Source organism: Oppia nitens, unplaced genomic scaffold, assembly GCF_028296485.1.
Source record: "Oppia nitens isolate AA-2021 unplaced genomic scaffold, nextdenovo-longstitch-racon4-pilon3 scaffold7_pilon_pilon_pilon, whole genome shotgun sequence".
Lineage (NCBI taxonomy): Eukaryota > Metazoa > Arthropoda > Arachnida > Sarcoptiformes > Oppiidae > Oppia > Oppia nitens.
The window spans coordinates 3,666,486-3,688,701 of record NW_026533251.1 but is presented as its reverse complement, the minus strand read 5'-3'; the positions used below and the strand labels follow the sequence as shown (position 1 = coordinate 3,688,701).

At 22.3% G+C, this 22,216-nt stretch overlaps 4 protein-coding genes across 4 annotated transcripts; all 4 read right to left on the bottom strand.

The window, feature by feature from the left end:
- Positions 1-5,996: 5,996 nt before the first annotated feature.
- Positions 5,997-7,662, bottom strand: LOC128963706 (solute carrier family 35 member G1-like). The gene is made up of 2 exons (XM_054310219.1): positions 7,283-7,662; positions 5,997-6,819 (listed from the first exon to the last, which is right to left on the bottom strand). The coding sequence occupies exons 1-2, from the start codon at positions 7,660-7,662 to the stop codon at positions 5,997-5,999; spliced, it is 1,203 nt and encodes a 400-aa protein (XP_054166194.1).
- A 2,005-nt stretch (positions 7,663-9,667) lies between these two features.
- LOC128963705 (solute carrier family 35 member G1-like) lies at positions 9,668-12,286 on the bottom strand. Its single transcript, XM_054310218.1, has 3 exons — positions 11,765-12,286; positions 9,788-10,848; positions 9,668-9,684 (listed from the first exon to the last, which is right to left on the bottom strand). The coding sequence occupies exons 1-3, from the start codon at positions 12,103-12,105 to the stop codon at positions 9,668-9,670; spliced, it is 1,419 nt and encodes a 472-aa protein (XP_054166193.1). The 5' UTR covers positions 12,106-12,286.
- Positions 12,287-13,020: 734 nt separating this feature from the next.
- LOC128963704 (transcription termination factor 1-like) lies at positions 13,021-14,487 on the bottom strand. The gene is made up of 3 exons (XM_054310217.1): positions 14,391-14,487; positions 14,145-14,279; positions 13,021-13,862 (listed from the first exon to the last, which is right to left on the bottom strand). Exons 1-3 carry the CDS (start codon positions 14,485-14,487, stop codon positions 13,021-13,023), a joined length of 1,074 nt encoding a protein of 357 aa, XP_054166192.1.
- A 705-nt stretch (positions 14,488-15,192) lies between these two features.
- Positions 15,193-16,647, bottom strand: LOC128963703 (transcription termination factor 1-like). Its single transcript, XM_054310216.1, has 2 exons — positions 16,551-16,647; positions 15,193-16,439 (listed from the first exon to the last, which is right to left on the bottom strand). Exons 1-2 carry the CDS (start codon positions 16,645-16,647, stop codon positions 15,193-15,195), a joined length of 1,344 nt encoding a protein of 447 aa, XP_054166191.1.
- Between the last annotated feature and the right edge of the window lie 5,569 nt (positions 16,648-22,216).

Sequence of the window (22,216 nt, the reverse complement as noted above, 5' to 3'; positions counted from 1 at the left end):
AATTAGTATTGAAATATTTTTATATATTGTTATATGTTTTAACAACTATTTATTGTTTATTAATATGTTTGGTTGAATTTATTTAATTAATGTTAGTCATATATTTATTACCACTATTGTAATAAATAGTTAATGTTTTTTATTATGTTTTTCTAATATAACAATTATTATAATTATTATATAAATCAAAATAGACTAAAATTTTCATTTGATAAAAAATATTTAATTGTATAAAATATTTTATTATATAATAAAAAACCTCCGTTATTTTATAGCTAATAAATTCAAACATAATTTATATTTTTATTTATTTATATTATTTCTGTATATTTTATTTAGTAAAATATATTTTAATTTGCACAACAATAAGCTATTTAATTAATTAATGTATTGTAAATAAATAATACACTATTCAAAATAATAACTTATAATATTAAGATATAAATGCATTTTAACTAATAATTTTGTAGTCATTTATGTTAACACAAAAAAAATTAATTTATATTTATTTTGTTGTGTAATTTTAGAACTAAATTTATTATTTGTTTATAAATTAAATTAATTACAACATTTATAAATTTTTATTAATACATTTATATATCATAATTTTATAAATTTTATTAGTGAAACATATAGTACATATACTTTATTAAATAATTATTTAATTGTAAAAGTAAATTATAGAAATATTATTTATTTATTTTTAAATTATACTATTAATGGTAATATTAATATATAGCTGAACAGTATAATTAAAATTTAGTTAATGTATTACACGAACATTTTCATAACTTATTGACTTTTATTATTATTATAAAAATGTTTGATTTTTTATAATTATTAATGATTTACTGAAAACTATATTAATTTTAAAGTTAATAATGCAATATATCAATATATCGACTAATTTGTAACTTCAAATTTCTAATATTTATAATAATATAAAATCTACTTTATTTGATTATAACTGTACTGTATATATACTACAATATTATATTTTAAACATAATTGTTAAAAGCAAACTAGAAAAATGTTTGTTTTATTAATTATTTTAAGTAATTTTTTCTTTGATAAAATGACGTTCATTAATAAAACAATAAAATTCATTATTAATATTATAATATTTATAATTAGTATACCCACTTATTTGATTATATATGTAAACATTAATTTAAATATTTATAATATAATCACACGTATTGAACACTTTGCTGAAAGCAATTATCTGATATTGTTTTCAACTATTGATGACCAATATTATAGGCAACCATATAATCGAAAGCGATTGTGGAAATCATTGATAATAAAATTGATTTGTTTACCAAATATTATCCGATTTTTTATCAGTGGATCTACTGATAGTCGGCTATGGTTGGCACTGGTATGCGATTGGACAAGACTACTGGGTAATCAATATCTACTATCTCATTGGTTGGCCTTATTTTTTGGCTACTGGTTTCTATGTAGTATCAATTGGTTATACCAGGACTACAGTGATGACTATCAAAAGTTTTGGTCATTTATCTATGCCGTCAAATATGATAGACTAAAATATCCATTAAATTATTTACACAATAGATGTTATCTGATTTTCATAAATACACTGAGTTTAGTGCTTATAAAATTATTTTATCATTTAGCTTATTTAGTAATTATAATTGAAAATACATTACTAACAATGATAGCCTATTGGTATTATTCAAATATGTCCATGATCAATGTAGTTTACTGGAACTTAATTGTAGCAATAGGTGCTATACATTTAATATCGATAATTATTTATTTAAGCTTGATAAATTCAATCACTATTGGCTATATTATATTAAAACTATGGGAGGTTTACAAAAATTTTATCAGTGCATTGAAATTAGGTAATACTAGAAAATTTATCAAGGCCATACACGAGCATTACTATGTTAGCACTATAATAGCCACTGTCAACAAATATCTGTGCGCCTGGATATGCCTAACCTATTATCTATGGTTTACTAATTTCATATTTATACTATACTGTTTCAGACACATTGAAATTGGACTGACTATACGATTGATACTATTAATCTATGTGGTGTGTATGGCTGTATTTGGATTTTTGATGTCGATGCCCATCATTGTAGTTAACAAACTGGCCCATAGACCACTATCACTGATTTATCGATATCTAAATCAATGGCCAGTTATGTCACTTAGTCAACGACTTATTATAGATAAGTTTATTGTTCGTCTATCGACTGGACCAGTGATTGGTATATATTGTTATGACTTTTTCCCTATAATTAGTATTGAAATATTTTTATATATTGTTATATGTTTTAACAACTATTTATTGTTTATTAATATGTTTGGTTGAATTTATTTAATTAATGTTAGTCATATATTTATTAACACTATTGTAATAAATAGTTAATGTTTTTTATTATGTTTTTCTAATATAACAATTAATATAATCATTATATAAATCAAAATAGACTAAAATTTTTATTTCATAAAAAAGATTTAATTGTATAAATATATAAATTTTATTAATGAAATATATAGTACTTTATTAAGTAATCATTTAATTGTAAAAATAAACTATAGAAATATTATTTATTTATTTTTAAATCATACAATATAAATATTAATTATATATTATATAATAGTACAGTATATTATTATAATATTAATATATAGTTGTTCAGTATAATTAAAATTTAGTGTATGTATTAATCAAACATTTTTATTACATATTGACTTTTATTATTATTATAAAAATGTTTGATTTTTTAATAATTATTAATGATATACTTAAAACAATATTATTTTTAATGTTAATTAATCAATATATCGACTATTTTTGAACTTCAAATTTTCAAAATTTATAATAGTATAAAATCTATTTTACTTGATATATATATATATATATATCAGGGTTAAGCAAGGTTTTGGATTTTAGGGGGGTAGACCGGGGTAAAATTTACAAAATTCTCAAAAAATCTTGGGGGGGGGGGGGTATTGGGTGGGGTAAGATTTTTATTGCATTTTTAAACGGCAATTTTTTAAAAAATCCAAAATCAAGGGGGGGGTCTAGAGAAAATTCCCTAAAAATTCCTTAAGTTCCCGAATATTCCCATGTAAATTCAATAAAATTCCCACAAGTTCCCGTATAAATTCCCGGGAAAATAGGTAAAATTTCCAAAAATATAAAAAAAAACTTAAAAAACTTAAAAATTAACAAAAATTTAAATTTTAACAAAAAATAAATATTTTTTAAAAAAAAATTTTAAAATTAATAAAAACTTAAATTTTAACAAAAAAAAAATAAAATAATGTTATTATAAATAATTTAAGATTTAAAAATAGTTGATAAAAGCATTAATGATACACTATGAGTTATTTTTAGTATTTTAATAATTTTTAACTTTTAACATAATTAATTTTTTAAACAATACTTAATGTTTATAGTTTGTTATATATTTTTATTTTTATACAAATACTGACTGAATACTACTTATTTAACTCAAATTTCGTTAAAGTTTAATTATATTAAGTACAAAATTGAAAATATTTTTAAATTTTTTATTTAAAATTTAAAAATTATTAATAAAAACATAAGTATTTATTGTTTTATTAACTTCTTAAACTTATATTTAAATTGTAATATGATTACTCTTTTCAACAAATAGGTAATTTTTAATTTTTTAGTTTATTTTAATTAAAATAATGTTATTTTTTGATGACTTTTAACGTTATTTTAACTATTTTTAACCAATAATTAGATTTTTATAAATATTAAAAACATAAAAACACTTACAAAAATAGTATCAACTAAAATTAAAATTTTTATAAATTTCAAAAAAATTTTCGGCGCCCTCGGCGCCGAAATTTTAGGGGGGGGGGTCATTTTTCCTCGTTTTTAAGCGACAATTTTTTCAATTTGGTCAAAAAGTCTGGAGGGGGTAAAATCCCAATTTCTCGATCTTAGGGGGGGTATTTTGGCCTTACCCCCCCATTACTTAACCCTGATATATATATATATATATACTATTTTAAACATAATTGTTAAAAGCAAACTAGAAAAATATTTTATTAATTATTTTAAGTAATCTTTTTTATTTATAAAATGAAGTTCACTATTAAAATAATAAAATTCATTATTAATATTATAATATTTATAATAAGTTTTCCCATTTATTTGTTAGTTTATCTAAATTTAAATCTAAATATTTATAATATAATTACACGTATTGAACACTTTAATCAAAGCAATTATCTGACATTGTTTGCCACTATTGATGACCAATACTATAGGCGACCATATAATCGAAAGCAATTGTGTATATCATTGATAATGAAATTGATTTGTTTAGTAAATATTATCCGATTTGTTATCAGTGGATCTACTGATAGTCGGCTATGGTTGGCACTGGTATGCGATTGGACTGAACTATTGGGCAATCGATATCTATTTTCCTATTGGTTGGTCCTATTTTTTGGCTACTGGTTTCTATGTTTTGTCAATTGGTTATACCAGGATTACAGTGATGGTGATGATAAATACCATAAATTTTGGTCATTCATATATGCTATCAAATATGATAAGATTAAATCACCGCTAAATTATCTAAATCATAGATATTTTCTGATTTTTACTAATACATTAAATATCTATTGAATGCAATTATTTAATAAAATTTCCTACATAACACTGATTATACAACATACAGTGCTAACAATGTCAGCTTACTATTGGTTTTATCCAAATATCACCATGGTCAATGTAATTTATTGGACAATAATCGGTGCATTAGGTGCTATACATTTGATATCAATAGTAAGCTATCTGAGCATAATAATTGCGGTGTCTATAGTTTATTTATTGTTAAAATTATGGGAAGTTAACCAAAAATTTAACTGTGCACTCAAACAGGGTAATATTGGCAAATTGTTAAGCACCATACATGAGCACTACTATGTTAGCACTATGATAGCCAATGTCAACAATTATCTGTGCGCCTGGATATGCCTAACCTATTATCTATGGTTTACTAATTTCATATTTATATTATACTGTTTCAGACACATTGAATTTGGACTGATTGTACGATTTATACTATTGATATTTGGACTGATTTTGACAGTATTTGGATTTATATTGTCGCTGCCTATTATAGCTGTTAACAAACAGGCTCATAGACCACTGTCACTGATGTACCGGTATCTAAATCAATGGCCAGTTATGCCAATCAGATATCAACTAACTATTGATAAGTTTATTGAACGTCTATCGACTGGACCAGTGATTGGTATCTATTGTTATGATTACTTTCCTATTATTAGTATTGAAATATTTTTCTATTTGTTTATGTGTTTTAATAATTATTTATTGTTTATCAATATGTTTGGTTAAATAAATAATTATAATTGTTTTTAAAATACATTACAAATTTACTTAAGTTTATTCCCTAATTATTTATAATGTAATGAAGTTTATTATTTATTGATTTTTTTTAAATATAAAAAAATTTTAGTATAATATTAAATACAGTAATTTATTGATTTTTTTAAAAAAACTACAAAACAATCAAATTAATCGTTATATTAATAAAATATTTTATTTTATGTAATAAATATGTATAAGTATATTGAATATTCATATATAAATTTTAAAACGAAAAAAAATATTTAATTTATTATCAATATCAAAAAACCTAAGTTAATTTTACAATTTTATAAATTATAAAAAGTTAATTTTAAAAAATAATTGTATAAAAATTAATAAATAAATCTTATTAATAGTTAATTTTTATTCACTGAAATTAATGCTATATATATATATGAAATACAACAAATAAAAACTAAAATTTTATTAATTTATAATTAAATGTAAATACAATATTAGTTTAGTAGTATTTCTATTTATAATAAATTTATATAAAGTATATTATTAATTACATTCAGTAATGATTACTTTTAGATGACTAACTAAATAGTTTATTATGAATTATTTTTTTTGTCTACCGGTGCCGCCCGCAGGACAAACACCACTCTTTTAAACGTTTGTATTGTTCAGGTTTTTCCTCTGACCACTTATAGGCGCCCAAAATGACGACACCAGTTGATACCAGAGCTGCACCAATAGCTGCTGTACCGTTAAACGCGCCGTTCAGCACCAGTACGTCCCATACAAATGATAATACTATGGTCAGTGTGCGGGCTATCGATGCCGGACCGGCACTCTCGTATCGCAAGGCTACTGTCATAAAAAGTTGATCGCCGATACCGGTAATACCGATGGCCAACAATAGTGTCCACACACGCCAACCGACTGGCCATCTGAATTGATCCCACATTAGCAGTGTGGCCAACGTAGCAATCATTATGGCTACCGAATACCAGACAACAACTACGGCTACCGGTGCCGATTTGAGTCGTCTCAGTGTAATAATGGCCATAGCGTTGCCAAACGCACCCATAATTGCCGACAGTAAGCCTTCGATATGGCCGTACGGTATGACATAGTTTGGACTGAATAGAAGTTTTGGTCGGGCAATGACCACAACGCCCGACAACGTTATGGTTCCGGTCAGCACCTGGAGTATTGTTAGCGGCTCTTTCAGTATAAAATAGGCAAACAGTGTGACGAATACGGGCGACGAAAACTGTATGGTTGTCGCATCGGACAATGGTATCAAACCGAAGGCCATAAAACTGCCCATCGATGATACGGTACCGTAGAGTCCGCGCATAAATAGCTGAACCCGCGAACCCGATTCGCCGGCCAGTGGTTGACCTTTGACCAGTGCGTAGACCAAGTTTACCAGGAATTGGACCGTACATCTGGATATAATTTTGAACAGTTAGGATAAGGTTAGGTTAGATACAGTTTTATAGACATTTAGCATTTTTTGTTGTTTTGTTTGTGATAATTAATAGATAGTTTGAAACTTTATTTTTTATTGTATTATTAATAATTATAGTTTACTATAGAATATTATTTAAATATTTTTTATATTTATTTTTTGTATAATTTCTATTTTCCATAAAACTACCGTTTGTTTAAACATTTATAAATGCATTATTTAAATTTTTTTAAATGTATATTTTTATAGTAAAGCTTAGATTATAACCTAACTTAATCTAAACTAAATAAACTAATTATAATATTTTAATAACATATTTCATAATTATTAATACTAATAATAATGTTAATGAAAATAATGTTTTTTAAAAAAAATATATACTTTAATATAAATAAAATTTATTTTCAATGTGAAGGACACACACACACATACACACAGACCTAAAAAATAGGACTTCCAGTGAATGCAATTCTGGCAACAATTTGATGATAAGACTGCCCAACGAATAGGATGTAGCGCTCAATGCCATCAAAATGATGCCAAACGCCGGTATGTTTTCCGGTAAACATTTGATCCAATTTTTTTGGACCGATTTTTTATTATTATTAATTACTACGACTACTGGCGCTGCAATTGTTGTCATAACATTATGATCCCGTTCCTTGCATTTAGTATTATCAATAGTAGTTAACAAATCAATGATTACTTCATTGTGATTATTAATGTCCAAACTTTTTTCCGCATATATTATTTGATTTGTATTTTTTGCTGGCAATTGTTTGCCGCTTATATCGCACTGAAGTTTATTATTATTTTTCATTGTATAAAAAATTTAATATTTACTTTATTAATAGTTATTTAAGTTTTTTTTAAATTTAAATTTAGTTATATAGCTAAAAAAAAGATTAAATATTTAATTGGTTTTTTCTTATTTAAACATAACTATTATTATTACTACTATTCAAATTTAATAATGTTTTTCACAAAATATATTATCAAATAAATATTTAGAAATTTATTTTATTAATTTCAATGACTTTCAACACACAATTAATTGGCTTTCAATTTCTATCAATGAATTTCACTTATAAACGTAAATTCCCGCAGAAATCACAGATCAAGTGTTTTGTTGTCTCACATATCAAACAAACAATAATAATGGTTTTGATTTGATTTATTTGATTTGATTTTATTTTGATGGTGTCTTTTATGTGTAAAATTTAAGTGTCTAACCAAACAATTAAAACATCAAATATTAATACTACTCTATTCGTTAGTTTATTTGTATTATAATATACTGTACTATTTGGTGATATAAATTTTCAAGAAAATTTTCAACAAAAAAAATCTAATCATAAATATTTTAGTTAATTATCTAATTATATATAGATATATTTGTATATATATACAAATATATCTATCTATATATATATATACCTATCATTACATTTATTTTATAATTAATCTAATATTTAGTAAATGTAAACAAAAAAGTTTTATGTTTATGTATTAATTTTTCTTTTTAATTAGTTTTAGACTTTAAATTATATCGTTTGTAATAATAATAATAATAATTATTATTATTACAAAACAAAAGATATTACTGTTATATTAATTTCTAAAATAATTTTGTTTAGTAATTAGAAATTACAAAATATTAGTAATTGTATAATTTTAAAATAATTAATATATTTTTTTAAAAAATATATCAGTACATATTTTTCTAATAAAGTATATTAATCATAATTAATTTGAATGCATGTGTTTAAAGTCAATAAAATAGATAATTTTTTTAAAAAAATATTAGTTTTATTAACACTAAAGATATGATAAGGAGTTGTTAGTTATGATAATAATTATTTTTTTTTGCTAATAAGTTATATTATAAATATACAGTAAATTTATAATTTTGTATATTAAAAAAGTATGCATAAGTTATAGTAAAGTTAAACAATGATATTAATTAATCAATTGATAAAGTATTGATAAAATAAAATAACCAGTAATAGCTGGATTTTTTACTATAATATAATAGTTATAATATATATATATATATATATATATATATATATATATATATATATATATATATATATATATATATATATATATATATATAAGTATATATTATAACCAAACTATTAAATTATCAATATTTATAATTTGGCATTTTGTATACAGTATAAATACTATTAATAGTATAATTTAATATACATTTTTGTTTTTACACAAAAAAGTTCAACATTTTTTTTAATCATTCAGTATATAATTTTTGTTGTTTACTATATATTGTTTAGAGATTACAAAAATATTTTAATATTTTAAATAAGTTTGTAAAATTAAATAATGATATAAAATTTGTTTTATGTAAATAATTATTTTATTTTATTTATAGTAATTAAAGTGATAAACAATTATGATATAGATATAACAGTAAATATACAACATATTAATTTAATTATTTATTCAAGATATACTTATATTATTAATTTAATTATAAAATTTTTAAAAATTAAATTAATAATATATATATATAATATTAACATTAAATGGATATATAAATGCTTTAATTAAATTACAAAAATTTGTAATAATAATTACTTAATTTTTAAAAAATAGAAATAAATACTTATGAGATTCATTTCTACCATTAAGATAATAATTAACAAATATAAATGTGAACATGATAAAAATTTCTAAAAAATAATAGAAAATCTACAATAAAATTACATCAAAATATAATTTTAATACATTAATTAAAAATATTCTATAATAATTAAAACTATAGTTAATAATTACAAAATTGTTTTTTTTAATATAACAAATCAAGGAAACAGTAACTCTAAGAAAACAAATATAATTGAAAAGAAAATTAATTAATTTATTACTAATGCAAACATTTAAAAAATTGGTTTTGTCTATAAAACAATATATTTATACTCAACTATTTTTTTCGACCACAATATCGGGACTGTCATCCCTGAGCTTAGCAAAACTTTCTTCGCGTTTCATTGTCGACGATTTGGCTGATGGTATGCGCAGACCGGCCACCACTACTCCTTCTCCAGTAGTTGTCGAGTCTCTTCTCTTATCATCGATACTATCATAGTATGCCTGAGACGACTGTCTGTGTATAATAAGTACATCGCTTTCCTCCTGTTCCCTGTAGAGGTCCTGTCTATCGGGACAACAACAACAGTAACAACACAGTCGGCGCCGGCATCTGTCAAACTGTTCAGGTTTTTCGGCTTTCCATTTGCACACACCTAACAGTACTATACAAAAGGAGACAACTATAGCGCCGACAACACTAAGCAAATCAAATTGTTCGCCAATTATGGTTACATCCCATATGAATGCCAATACAATATTTAGGGTACGTGTGATGGCTACCGGTCCGGCACTTTCATAATGCAGTGCAATAGTCATAAAGTACTGGTCGCTTATGCCGAGTATACCGATAGCTACGAGCATACAGTACTGAAACCAACCGTGCGGCCATCGCCACTGGCCAATCGATAGTACCACTGTTAAACTGGTCAGCATTGCTACAGTGGAAAACCATACGCAAACCACTGGTATGGGTGTTGTACGCAATTTCCTCAAAATCAACATAACAGTTGCCGTCGACAGCATAGCTATTACCGAAAATATTAGTCCCTCAGTACGTCCCGGAGCCGAAAACGGATCGCTACCGAATATAAACTCTGGCCGTGCAATGATGATGACACCGCCCAGTGTAATAATACCGGTGATAAACTGTAGCCAAGTTAACGGTTCTTTCAGTACAAATACGGCCAGAAATATGACGACTACTGGTGCTGTAAACTGTATGGTAGTGGCATCGCCTAGTGGTATCAGTCGATAGGCCTGATAGATGAATATGGCAGCCGATGTACCGGCAAATGCACGTAGAAATAGATCAAAACGGTGGCCAGGTACACCAAATATGGGTAGACGGTGCCGGATGATTGGCACAATGTAGAATAGTACTTGAAATGCGCACCTGTAGGTTTTTTATGATGATAGATAAGTGATAAAAAATTAGTACACAATTGTTATTATCATATTATTATTATTTATATATAAATTATTGCTACTGTATATATATAATTATTGTTGTTATTTATTATGTAATATGAATTATTAATTGTGATTATGATAAATATTGTAAATTAAATATAACATTTAATTAATGTATCACTTTAAATTATAAACAGGATGTATTTTATTATGATTTATAAATTATCTTTAAAAAAAATTTAATTTGATCTTGTATAAATGTTATTGACCTAGATAGATTTTTTAATTTAAAAGATTAAAAAAATATTTATATATTTTGTAAAAAAACTATTTAAAAAATCATATCTAAAATTAAAGTTAAAAAATATATATCTATTTAAAATATTTTAACATACTAAAATTAATTTAAAGTTTCTGTAAAAGTTTTTAAAAATATATACTGTATATATATAAAAATATCTAGCACATTTGTATAAATTATTATAAATATCATACAAGTACACTTTACTAAATTATTGTAAATTTTATTTACAGTATAATAATTAAACTTATAAACTGTAATTTTATAAACTAAGTAATATTAATTTGTATACAATAAATAAATTAAGTTAATGATAAATTATTAGTTATTAATGTTACTTTATATATAATGATTTATTAAATAATTAATTTTTAATTAAAAATTTCTATAAATATTATAAAATTATATTTTAAGTTGGCTATAAATTGCTTAGTTATTTATTCTAATTTTTCTCAAAAAACTTTTTAAAATTTTCATTATTTATGTTTTATAAAACTTGGTAAACATTTTTTTCATCAAAAAATATTTTTAATAAACTATTAAATGTATAAAAATTAATTAATTTTATAAATAATAAAAATAATAATTATATACAAACCTAATGGACAGTACCTCCAGAGAGTGCAAATCAGTCAGAACTTTGACTATAAGACTGGCCACCGAAAAGCTAACGACACTGAATATCGACATCATTATACCGAAAGCCGGTATCATATCGGGTATTGAGCGGCGTTTTTTCGGCTGATTGTCGACACCTAGTATACAGCTGCACACTATCTCCCGGTGCTCGTCGCCATGTTCATCGCCATCATCAAGCAATGCATTTTCATCGGCAATATTGTGATGTCGACCAGTAGTGCCGGCATTGTTATCGTTGCCATCTTTGCCGTCCAATTGAGTATAACCGGTGTCCGAGTCTTTCACAACAATCACATGCATTTCAATTGACTGTATAATTGATTGTATAATTTACTTATATATTTGTATATATATTTAAATCCTAATAAACTAGGAAATAATTGGATTAATTTCAAAATTATTTATTAATTAAAATAAATATAAGTAAAAATAATTTTTCATTTTAGGAAAAGTTTGTTGTTTAGAATTAAATTAAAAATACAAAAATGAAGTTATAATAAACTAAATATTAATATTTGTTATTTTTTCCGAAAAATTATTTTTATTTACTTATAATGACAAACTTGTTATTCATATTATTGAATTGAATTTTTTTTTGTTAACTGATAATAATTTTATTTAATTTAAAACACATATTTTCTATTAAAAACAGATATAAATATTTATATATAAACACTCATTTTATGTGTCACTTATTACTTATTAATATTATTAGTTAAAAATACTGTAAAAATCAATGTTTGCTTTATATCATATCATATCAATATTTTTAACAGATATTTACCATGAATTCAATGTACTATTAAGTGAATGATAATTAAACATTTTTTTGTCTGATCATTAAGTTGTGTGTTAGTTATCTTCAATGAAAAAAAAAACCTCTCAAACAAAACAACTTAAAGTCTACAATGAAATTATCAGTTAATATAACATATATATATATGAAAAACTTAAATAAAATAATTTAATTAATAAAATTAATGAATTTTAGTTAAATGAGCAAAAACTTGTTTTTAACAAAAATAAGAGATATAAACAATAATTGGAAATTTTGAAACTATTTTTTATTAATAATTATAATTAAATATTAATATGTATTACCGTATATTATAATAAAAAATACAATAATTATAACATTTACGATAGTATTTAAAAAAATGATTTTTAAATAAACGCTATTATTATTATAAAATTTTTTTTAATTACCGGTAAGTATTAGTTATCGAAAAACATTTCAAACTCTTTTAAGTCGTCATCAGTTTTCAGAAATTGTGGCAAAAAGTTATGATAAAGAAAATCAATGATTTGTTTATAAGATTTGCTGTCAAATGAGGGAACCGTTTGTTTGATTAAACGCCAGTTTTTCATCAATGCGTTAAACGATGAAATGTTTGCAAACTTTTCCTTAATTTCGTCCCAATCGATGGCTGACTCGTCTGTGAATTCATATTTAAACAAACAATATATTAGTCGTGCGGTGTCTCTCTTAGACCAACTGTCCTCTAATTGATCCCATTGTGCTAATTGCCATCTAATGTGTCTTCTCCAACGTTTAGATATCATATTTTCATTCCTATTCAAACCCGACAAATCCCTGATTTGACTGAACGGTAATTGTTTGGTATAAATATGTTGTTTGAGATCATCGGTGTTCAGCACTCGTCTCATTGCATCCAATAGTTGTTTGTCTTCATCTATACTCCACTTTCCCTTATCATATGGTTCGCCATTTTTATTAAAATTATTACTATAATACCATTTCAATGTCAGCGGATAACACATAAATTTTTCAGCAATTTTAGTCCATTTTGCGCCATATATTGAATGATAATGTTTTATACTGTTGACGACATCATCTGATAAGTCATTAATGTATTTTAATTTATGAAAATTATTTCTAGCGGTGTCATGAATTTGTTTAAGCGTACGGTTAGGCAAACCATTGGCCAATCGTAGGTAAAACTGTGAACTTTTCATGAATTCCCGGATCTCTTTCCTTTGTTTTTTGGTATATCTATCACTGAATGCAAAGTAACCCAATAAACGTGTTTTCAGGTCTTCATCGCAATTAAATTCATTACAAAATTGATCCCAATTTAGTTTCAATATTTCCAACTCATATTTACTAAATTTTAATTTTAGTATTTTTAAATTATTTTCTTTAATTAATTGCCTATCCTTTAGATTTAATCGCGGATAAGGTATGAGTCGATGTAATGGAGAGTTACTTATAAGACATTTATTTGTATTGTTGTTACTATTATTAAAATTACTATTATTCTGACAATTAATTGATTGTGTATTGAATGCAATGCTTGTAATCGCATTGTTTGTCACACAGTTTGCGACACTTTTATCATTCATTACTTGTTTGTCATTCATTTGTGAATCAATTGATTGATTTAACACTTCTTTGTCAACAACTGTCTGTCTATTCTCATAATTGTCTGAATTATTATTATTATTATTATTAACTGATTGTACAGTAAATCCATATTTACTATAATTATTCAAACATTTGTCCAAAACTTTATTAAATTCTTGACAATTATTGTTTGTATTATTAATAGAGTTAACAGTAATACCAAATTTGTTGTAATTGTTTTTAAATCTTTTATTGCACTTATCGTAATCACAATCTGTGACCACAAAACCGTATCGTTTGTATTGTTTTCTATTCATTACTTTTTGACAAAAATTCATTAAAAAATAACTTTAAAAAACATTTGAAAACATTTTTACATTTATTTTATTATATAATAATAATAACAACTTAGATATAATTGTATTTGTTTTATACCATTTTATTTATTGTTTCACACACTGGAAAAATATTATTACATAATATAACAGTTAATATTATTAATGAAATATTTAAAAAAAAATTTTTTATCAATTATTAATAATTGTTATTGTGTTTCACGTGTTGTTGTTTTCATTGATTGACTGACATTATGATTACATCACTGTTTGAATTGAAAATAATTTCATACATTCATACATACAGTACGCTATATATTAATATATTATATGTATTTTTCTGCAGTTAAATGACTAATTTTTATTTTTTAAAATTATATTTAACAAAATTTTATTATAAATAGTAATAAACATAGTTTAAAATTTGAACTTTAAATGAAAATTATACAGTAAGTAATTAAATAACATTTATATATAGGCTTAGGTTAATAGATATTTTTAACGTTAACTATATTTTTTTCATTTACCTGTATATTAACTAATATTTATGATTGACATATTATGATAATATTAAATATTATTGTCCTATTAAGTATAAACAAATAACAGTTTTTATAGTTTTTATAATTATTGTTATAATAAGTAGTAAATTATAAATTTTTATTGTTTTTATTTACTTAAAATTGATTAATCATTGAAAAACAATTCAAATTCTTTCAAATAGTCAATACCTCTATCATTATTAGTGATAAATTGTGGCAAAAAGTTGTTATAAAGAAAATCAATAATTTGTTTATACGATTTGCTTTCAAATGAGGGAACCGTTTGTTTAATTAAACGCCAGTTTTTCATCAATGCGTTAAACGATGAAATGTTTGCAAATTTTTCCTTAATTTCGTCCCAATCGATGGCCAATTCATCGGTAAAGTCATATTTAAACAGACAATATATGAGTCGTGCGGTATCTTTTTGTGTCCAACTATCCTCTAATTGATCCCATTGGGCTATTGACCACCGAAGTTTTGCTAACCAATGGCTATGTATTTGATAGTAACTCCTATTAATATCAATTTCATCTACAATTTGGTTAAACGGTATGCTTTTGGTATAAATATGTTGTTTGAGATCATCGGTGTTCAGCACTCGTCTCATTGCATCCAATAGTTGTTTAGTTTCATCCGGACTCCACTTTCCCTTATCAAATGGTTCACCATTTTTGTTAAAATTATTTTTATAATAGATCTTTAATGACATGGGATAACTCATAAATTTTTCAGAAATTTTAGTCCATTTTGCGCCATATATTGAATGATAATGCCTTATACTGTTTACGTCATCGTCGGATAAATCTTTTAAATATTTCAATGAATGAAAATTAATTCTTGCTTTAAAATAGATGTGATAAATAGTACGGTTAGGCAAACCATTGGCCAATCGCAGCAAAAACTGTGAGCTTCTCATAAATTCACGAAAGTCTGTCCTCTCTTTTTTGGTATATCTCTGGCTTAAAGCAAAAAATCCTAATAAACGTGTTTTCATGTCTTCATCGCAGTTATAGTCTTCACAAAACTTATCCCAATTTTCTTTCAATATATTTATCTCATGTTTACTAAACTTTCCTTTAATTACTTTAATATTATTTTCTTTAATTATTTTCTTTTCCTTTAAATTATTTCGTGCATAAGGTATGAGTCGATGTAACGGAGAGTCACTTATAAGACAATTATTAGTATTGATATTAATATTATTACTATTGTGACAATAATTGACTGATTGTGTATTGAATGCAGTATTTGTCACATCGTTTTGAATACTTTTATCACTCATTACTTGTTTGTCATTTATGTGACAATCAATTGATTGATTTAACACTTCTTTTTCAACAAATGTATATCTCTTTTCATAATTGTCTGAATTATTATTATTATTATTAACTGATTGTACAGTAAATCCATATTTACTATAATTATTCAAACATTTGTCCAAAACTTTATTAAATTCTTGACAATTATTGTTTGTATTATTAATAGAGTTAACAGTAATACCAAATTTGTTGTAATTGTTTTTAAATCTTTTATTACACTTATCGTAATCACGATCTGTGACCACAAAACCGTATCGTTTGTATTGTTTTCTATTCATTACTTATTGACAAAAATTCACTAAAAAATAACTTTAAATAACATTTGAAAACAATTTTCCATTTATTATATTATAAAATAAAAACAACTTAGATATTAATTGTATTTGTTTTATATCATTTTATTTATTGTGTAAAATGAAATATTTTTTAAAAAAATTATATTAATTATTGTTATTGTGTTTCACGTGTTGTTGTGTTTTGTTTATATAATTAACAGACATATCGATGACATCACTGTTTGAATGCAATCATAGCATACTTTCATACATACATTACGTTATATATTTTAGTATAATATATATCATAAATATTTTCATAAATTATATTTACTACTAACTTGTAAGTAAAAAAATTAAAACTAAAAACAATAACATTAAATAAATAATTATTGATATTACAAGTTATAATAAATAGGATTTTAATAATAAATATAATACTACAACAAATAAATAAATAAATTTTGAATATTTATAATATGATATTATAACTATCATAATAAAACTTTTAAATAAAATTTTATCTTTTTATTTATTTAATTTGTATAGTTTATAAATTGTATTATTTTTTAGTAATAATATTAAACATTAACTGCAATTGTAATACTATTGCTGATAAAAAAAATTTCATTAGTATTATTATTTTTAAGAATATTATTTAATTACTAAACAGTAATAAATTTAATAATTATTATTTTATTTATTAATATTTTATTTTTTATTTTTATTCAAAAAATTTTCAGCATAATTAAACAAATAATTTATTTTTTAGATTAACTATAATTATACTTAATAGCTTTTATAATTATTGTAATAAACAAAAATAAATACTGTTTTTAAAAATTAAGTTTGAAAATCATTAAATATTGTATAATCAATTTGATATAATTATTATATTTATAGTGTAGAAGTTAATTATTAAATATATAATACTATAGATATTACGATATTATAATTATTAACAGTAATTATTTTTAGGTTTTCTAAAGTATTTTAATTATGGAATAGATATAATTTTTTTTAATATAACAAACAAATAACAAACAAAAAATTTTATAAATACCTTATTAATTAATAATGATAACACAGTATTTTAAACAACAAAAATTCCAATAAAAATTATTATTAAAATAAACTATAAACATTTCTAATTAATATAATATTTTATAGTTATAGTTAATAAATTATTTTATAAAATTAATATAAAATTATTTTGTATTAAATATAAGAATATTTTTGTTGTTTTTTAAATAAAATGAAAAATTGTAATTTATATCACAAATTGTTACAAACAAAATATTTATTATATTTATTGGGTGATACATGTTATCAAGTTGGATTTCCAAAATATCATCCAGGTTATCAACGTATTCTAGATTATAATTGTATTTATATCATGTACAATTTTGTATTACTAATGGAAATTGCTAGAACAATTATTACTAATTATATTGATGATAAATTTTTGGCAATGTTGACTGGTGATTTTACTATCTATTTTGGACCTTTACGTAGTCTATTTAAGTTTATTGTAATTTTTGACATTATATTAATATTATTGGTTAAACATATACGTTGCAAAAATAATAATAATAACAGCATTAATATTTTGTTAATCAATATTACAGCTAATGATGTTAAAAATCAGACAAAATTTAAACGCAATTATCAATTTATAATACTAATATACATGTCTATAGCTTATGTAATGTGTGGTCTAGCTAGTTTTGGTACCTGGTATCTACATTTTAGCTTGCTACAATTGCTAACCAATGGACTGGTAGTTTGGATACTATATTATGCAACTATCTATTCCCCATTTGCAATAACATATTTTTCACATATTGGGTTTATTTGTGTACAATGTTTAGTTATGTTAATGGAAATTAAGTATTTAAACGTAAAAACAATTTTGCCCATAATAAATAATAATAATAATAATGACACTAATAATAATAGTGTGCTAGTACAATTAAAACTTTTACTCGATAAATTAGATAAATTAAATAGACAAATTAGCGAACTAAATCAATCATGGTCATTTATTATATTTATCTATTGGATAACTTCTAGTGTTTTAATTTCAAATTTGTTTGTCTCACTAGTGTTTATCAAACTAAACAAAATGTTGACAATATTTTTCATATTATTTATATTGTTTATATTCATACCGATGACTGCTATCATATTGTTTGCCAGTAGTGTTAACACGGAATACATGAAAACACATAAAAATTTGCATAAATTATATTTAACTTTATATCGAAATAAAATTAATAGTAAAAACAATTACACAAAACTAATATCATTGATGATATTATTAAAAGTATAGCAAATTATTTTAATATAGTTTTTTAAATTAATAAATTAATCTAAATGTATAATATTATTATTTTTTACTTTATTATCTATAGTTGGAAACATTGATACAATTGTCAACAAATAGCAATATTGGTTTCAAATGTTGGCATTTATTTTTAATCACACAATTTACTTATAATATGGTTAAGTATAAAATCTAATGTATCTAAGCATAAAATTAAATGTCATAAATTAATATTTTTGTTTTTAATTATTTTATTCAATAGTTTATCTATCATATAACTAAAATGACAATCAAATTATTTGCATTATTTTTGTAAAGTATGTATTTATCATTAATCAATTACTGATAATTATTTATTTTGAATATTTTATTAGTTATAATTAAAATAATTTCTACTAATATTATTTATTCATAATAATAATAATAATAATCATTAACTTTTGTAAAAAAGCATAATTATATCAATAATTACTTCATTATTATATGATATTATTATATTAGTCTTTAGATAAATAGTTATTTATTTTTAAGCAAACAAAGTAATAATAATAATAATAAAATAATTTATTTTTTATTCATTCAAAAAAGTTTTCAGTATAATTATAATAATAATGTTTTAGTTTAATTTTAGCTTTTTAATTATTGAAATAAAAAATATAATTGAAAAAAATAAAAGTTTGAAAATGTTAATAAATACTGTATAGTAAAAATAATATTGTATAATTGTACAATATTGTAATTAACATAAAATGTATATTCATAAACTAATATAATTATGATATAATAATAATAATAATACTAAATTAATTGATTAGTTTAATATAGATATTTTAATTGTGAAATAAACTTAAGTATAAGTAAATAATAAAAAAATTAAAGTATAGTTTTTATTATAATAATAAGTGCATTATTATGAATACTATATTATTTAATTTTGTATATTATCATAATATTAAATAAAGTTATAAGTATTTCATTATTTTTGTTATTAAATTAAAAATATTTTACAAATATTTGATAAACAAAGTAAATTTTTAGGTAAAAAATAAAAATGAAAAATTGTAATTTAAATCATAAATTGTTGCAAACAAAATATTTATTATATTTATTGGGTGATACATGTTATCAAGTTGGATTTCCAAAATATCATCCAGGTTATAAACGTATTCAAGATTATAACTGTATTTATACCATGTACAGTTTAGTAATACTTATAGAAATGACTAGATTAATTTTAACCAATTATATTGATGATAAATTTTTGGCAATGTTGACTGGTGATTTTACTATTTATTTTGGACCTGGACGTGATAAATTTAAATTCATTGTAATATTGACAACTCTAACATTATTACTGGTAAAACATTTGCAGTGCAATAATATTAACAACAACAACAGCAATAACAATAATAATAATTTATTAATCAATATTACAAATAGTGATGTTAAAAATATGCAAAAATTTAAGCACATTTATCAATTGCTATTAATAATGTATATGTGTTTTACTTATGTAATGTGTGGTTTAGCTAGTTTTGGTACCTGGTATCTACATTTTAGCTTGCTACAATTGATAATCTATGGACTGATAGTGTGGACACTATATTTTGCAACTATTTATTTTACATTTCCTATAACACTTACTGCACACATGTGCTATATAACTGTACAATGTTTAGTTATATCACTTGAAATTAGATGTTTAAATATAAAAACAATTTTACCCATAATTAATACTAATAATATAAAAAATGTGCTAGTACATATCAGAAATTTACAAGCGAAACTAGATAACTTAAATCGTCTAATTGTCCAATTAAATCAATCATGGTCATTTATTATATTTATCTATTGGATATCGTTTAGTATTTTAATTTCAAATTTGTTTGTCTCACTAGTGTTTATCAAATTGAACCAAATGTTGACAATATTTTTTATATTATTTATATTAATTTTATTTATACCGATGACTGCTATCATATTGTTTGCCAGTAGTGTTAACACGGAATACATGAAAACACATAAATATTTGCATAAATTATATTTGACTTTATATAGAAATAAAATTAATAGTAAAAATAATTACACAAACCTAATATCGTTGATGATATTATTAAAAGTATAGTAAATTTTGTTTTTTATATAAAATTTTTTAAAGTAAATTGTAGTTTTTAAATAAATTTATATTATTATTAATAGAGCATTTTATTATACTTATAAAATTTAGTTGGAAACATTAATACAATTGTCAATAACTAATAAAATTGGTTTCAAATGTTGGCATTTATTTTTGATCACACAATTTACATATAATATGGTAAAGTATAAAATCTAATGTATTTTTTCATTAAAATTTATAAACTGTATTAATATTTTGTTTTATTATTTTTTTAAATAGTTTATCTATCATATAACTAAAATGACAATCAAATTATTTGCATTATTTTTGCAAACTTAGTATTTTTTTATTGTTGTATTTACTATATTTTTAATATTTGAATTATAAAAAATATTCAATAAATGTAACATTTTATCAATTAACATTTTATTACAATAATAAATATATTGTTTTACTTAATAAGTATAAAAATTAAGTTATAACTGGCCTAAATTATACTGTATAATTAAATTTAAAGTTATTATAGCATAAACTGTATTTATTTATTTATAATAAACTTAAATGTTTTATATGAACTGAAATTATAAATTCAATATTTTTTTAGTTTAACTATGTCTATAATTAACATACAGTATATAATATTACTGTATTGTTTAGTTTATATGATAATAGAGAGATCTATATATATTTTTAAGTATAAAATAAATAAATTATGTAAACGTTAAGAGAATATTTATAATAAGGTATAAGTGTAAATGCATTATTATTTTATAATTATAGATTTTCTAATTTAAATAATACTGTATATAACTAATAATGCAATTATTTTTAAAAATAAATTTCAAAAATATCTATTTGTGTAATAATAAATTTTTAATTTAACAACTAATTAAAAGTAAATAATAAATATTGAATTAAATTATAATTAAAATTATAATATAAATATTTTTTTAAACTTCTAGTTAGAAACATTAATAAAATTGGTTTTAATTGTTGGCTTATGTTTTAATTAATTAATTCAATTATAATAATAATAATTATTACTATTAAGTAATTTAATACTTCATTATGTTTATAATTTCTTATATATATATATATATATATAATTTTTATCATTATATTATTGT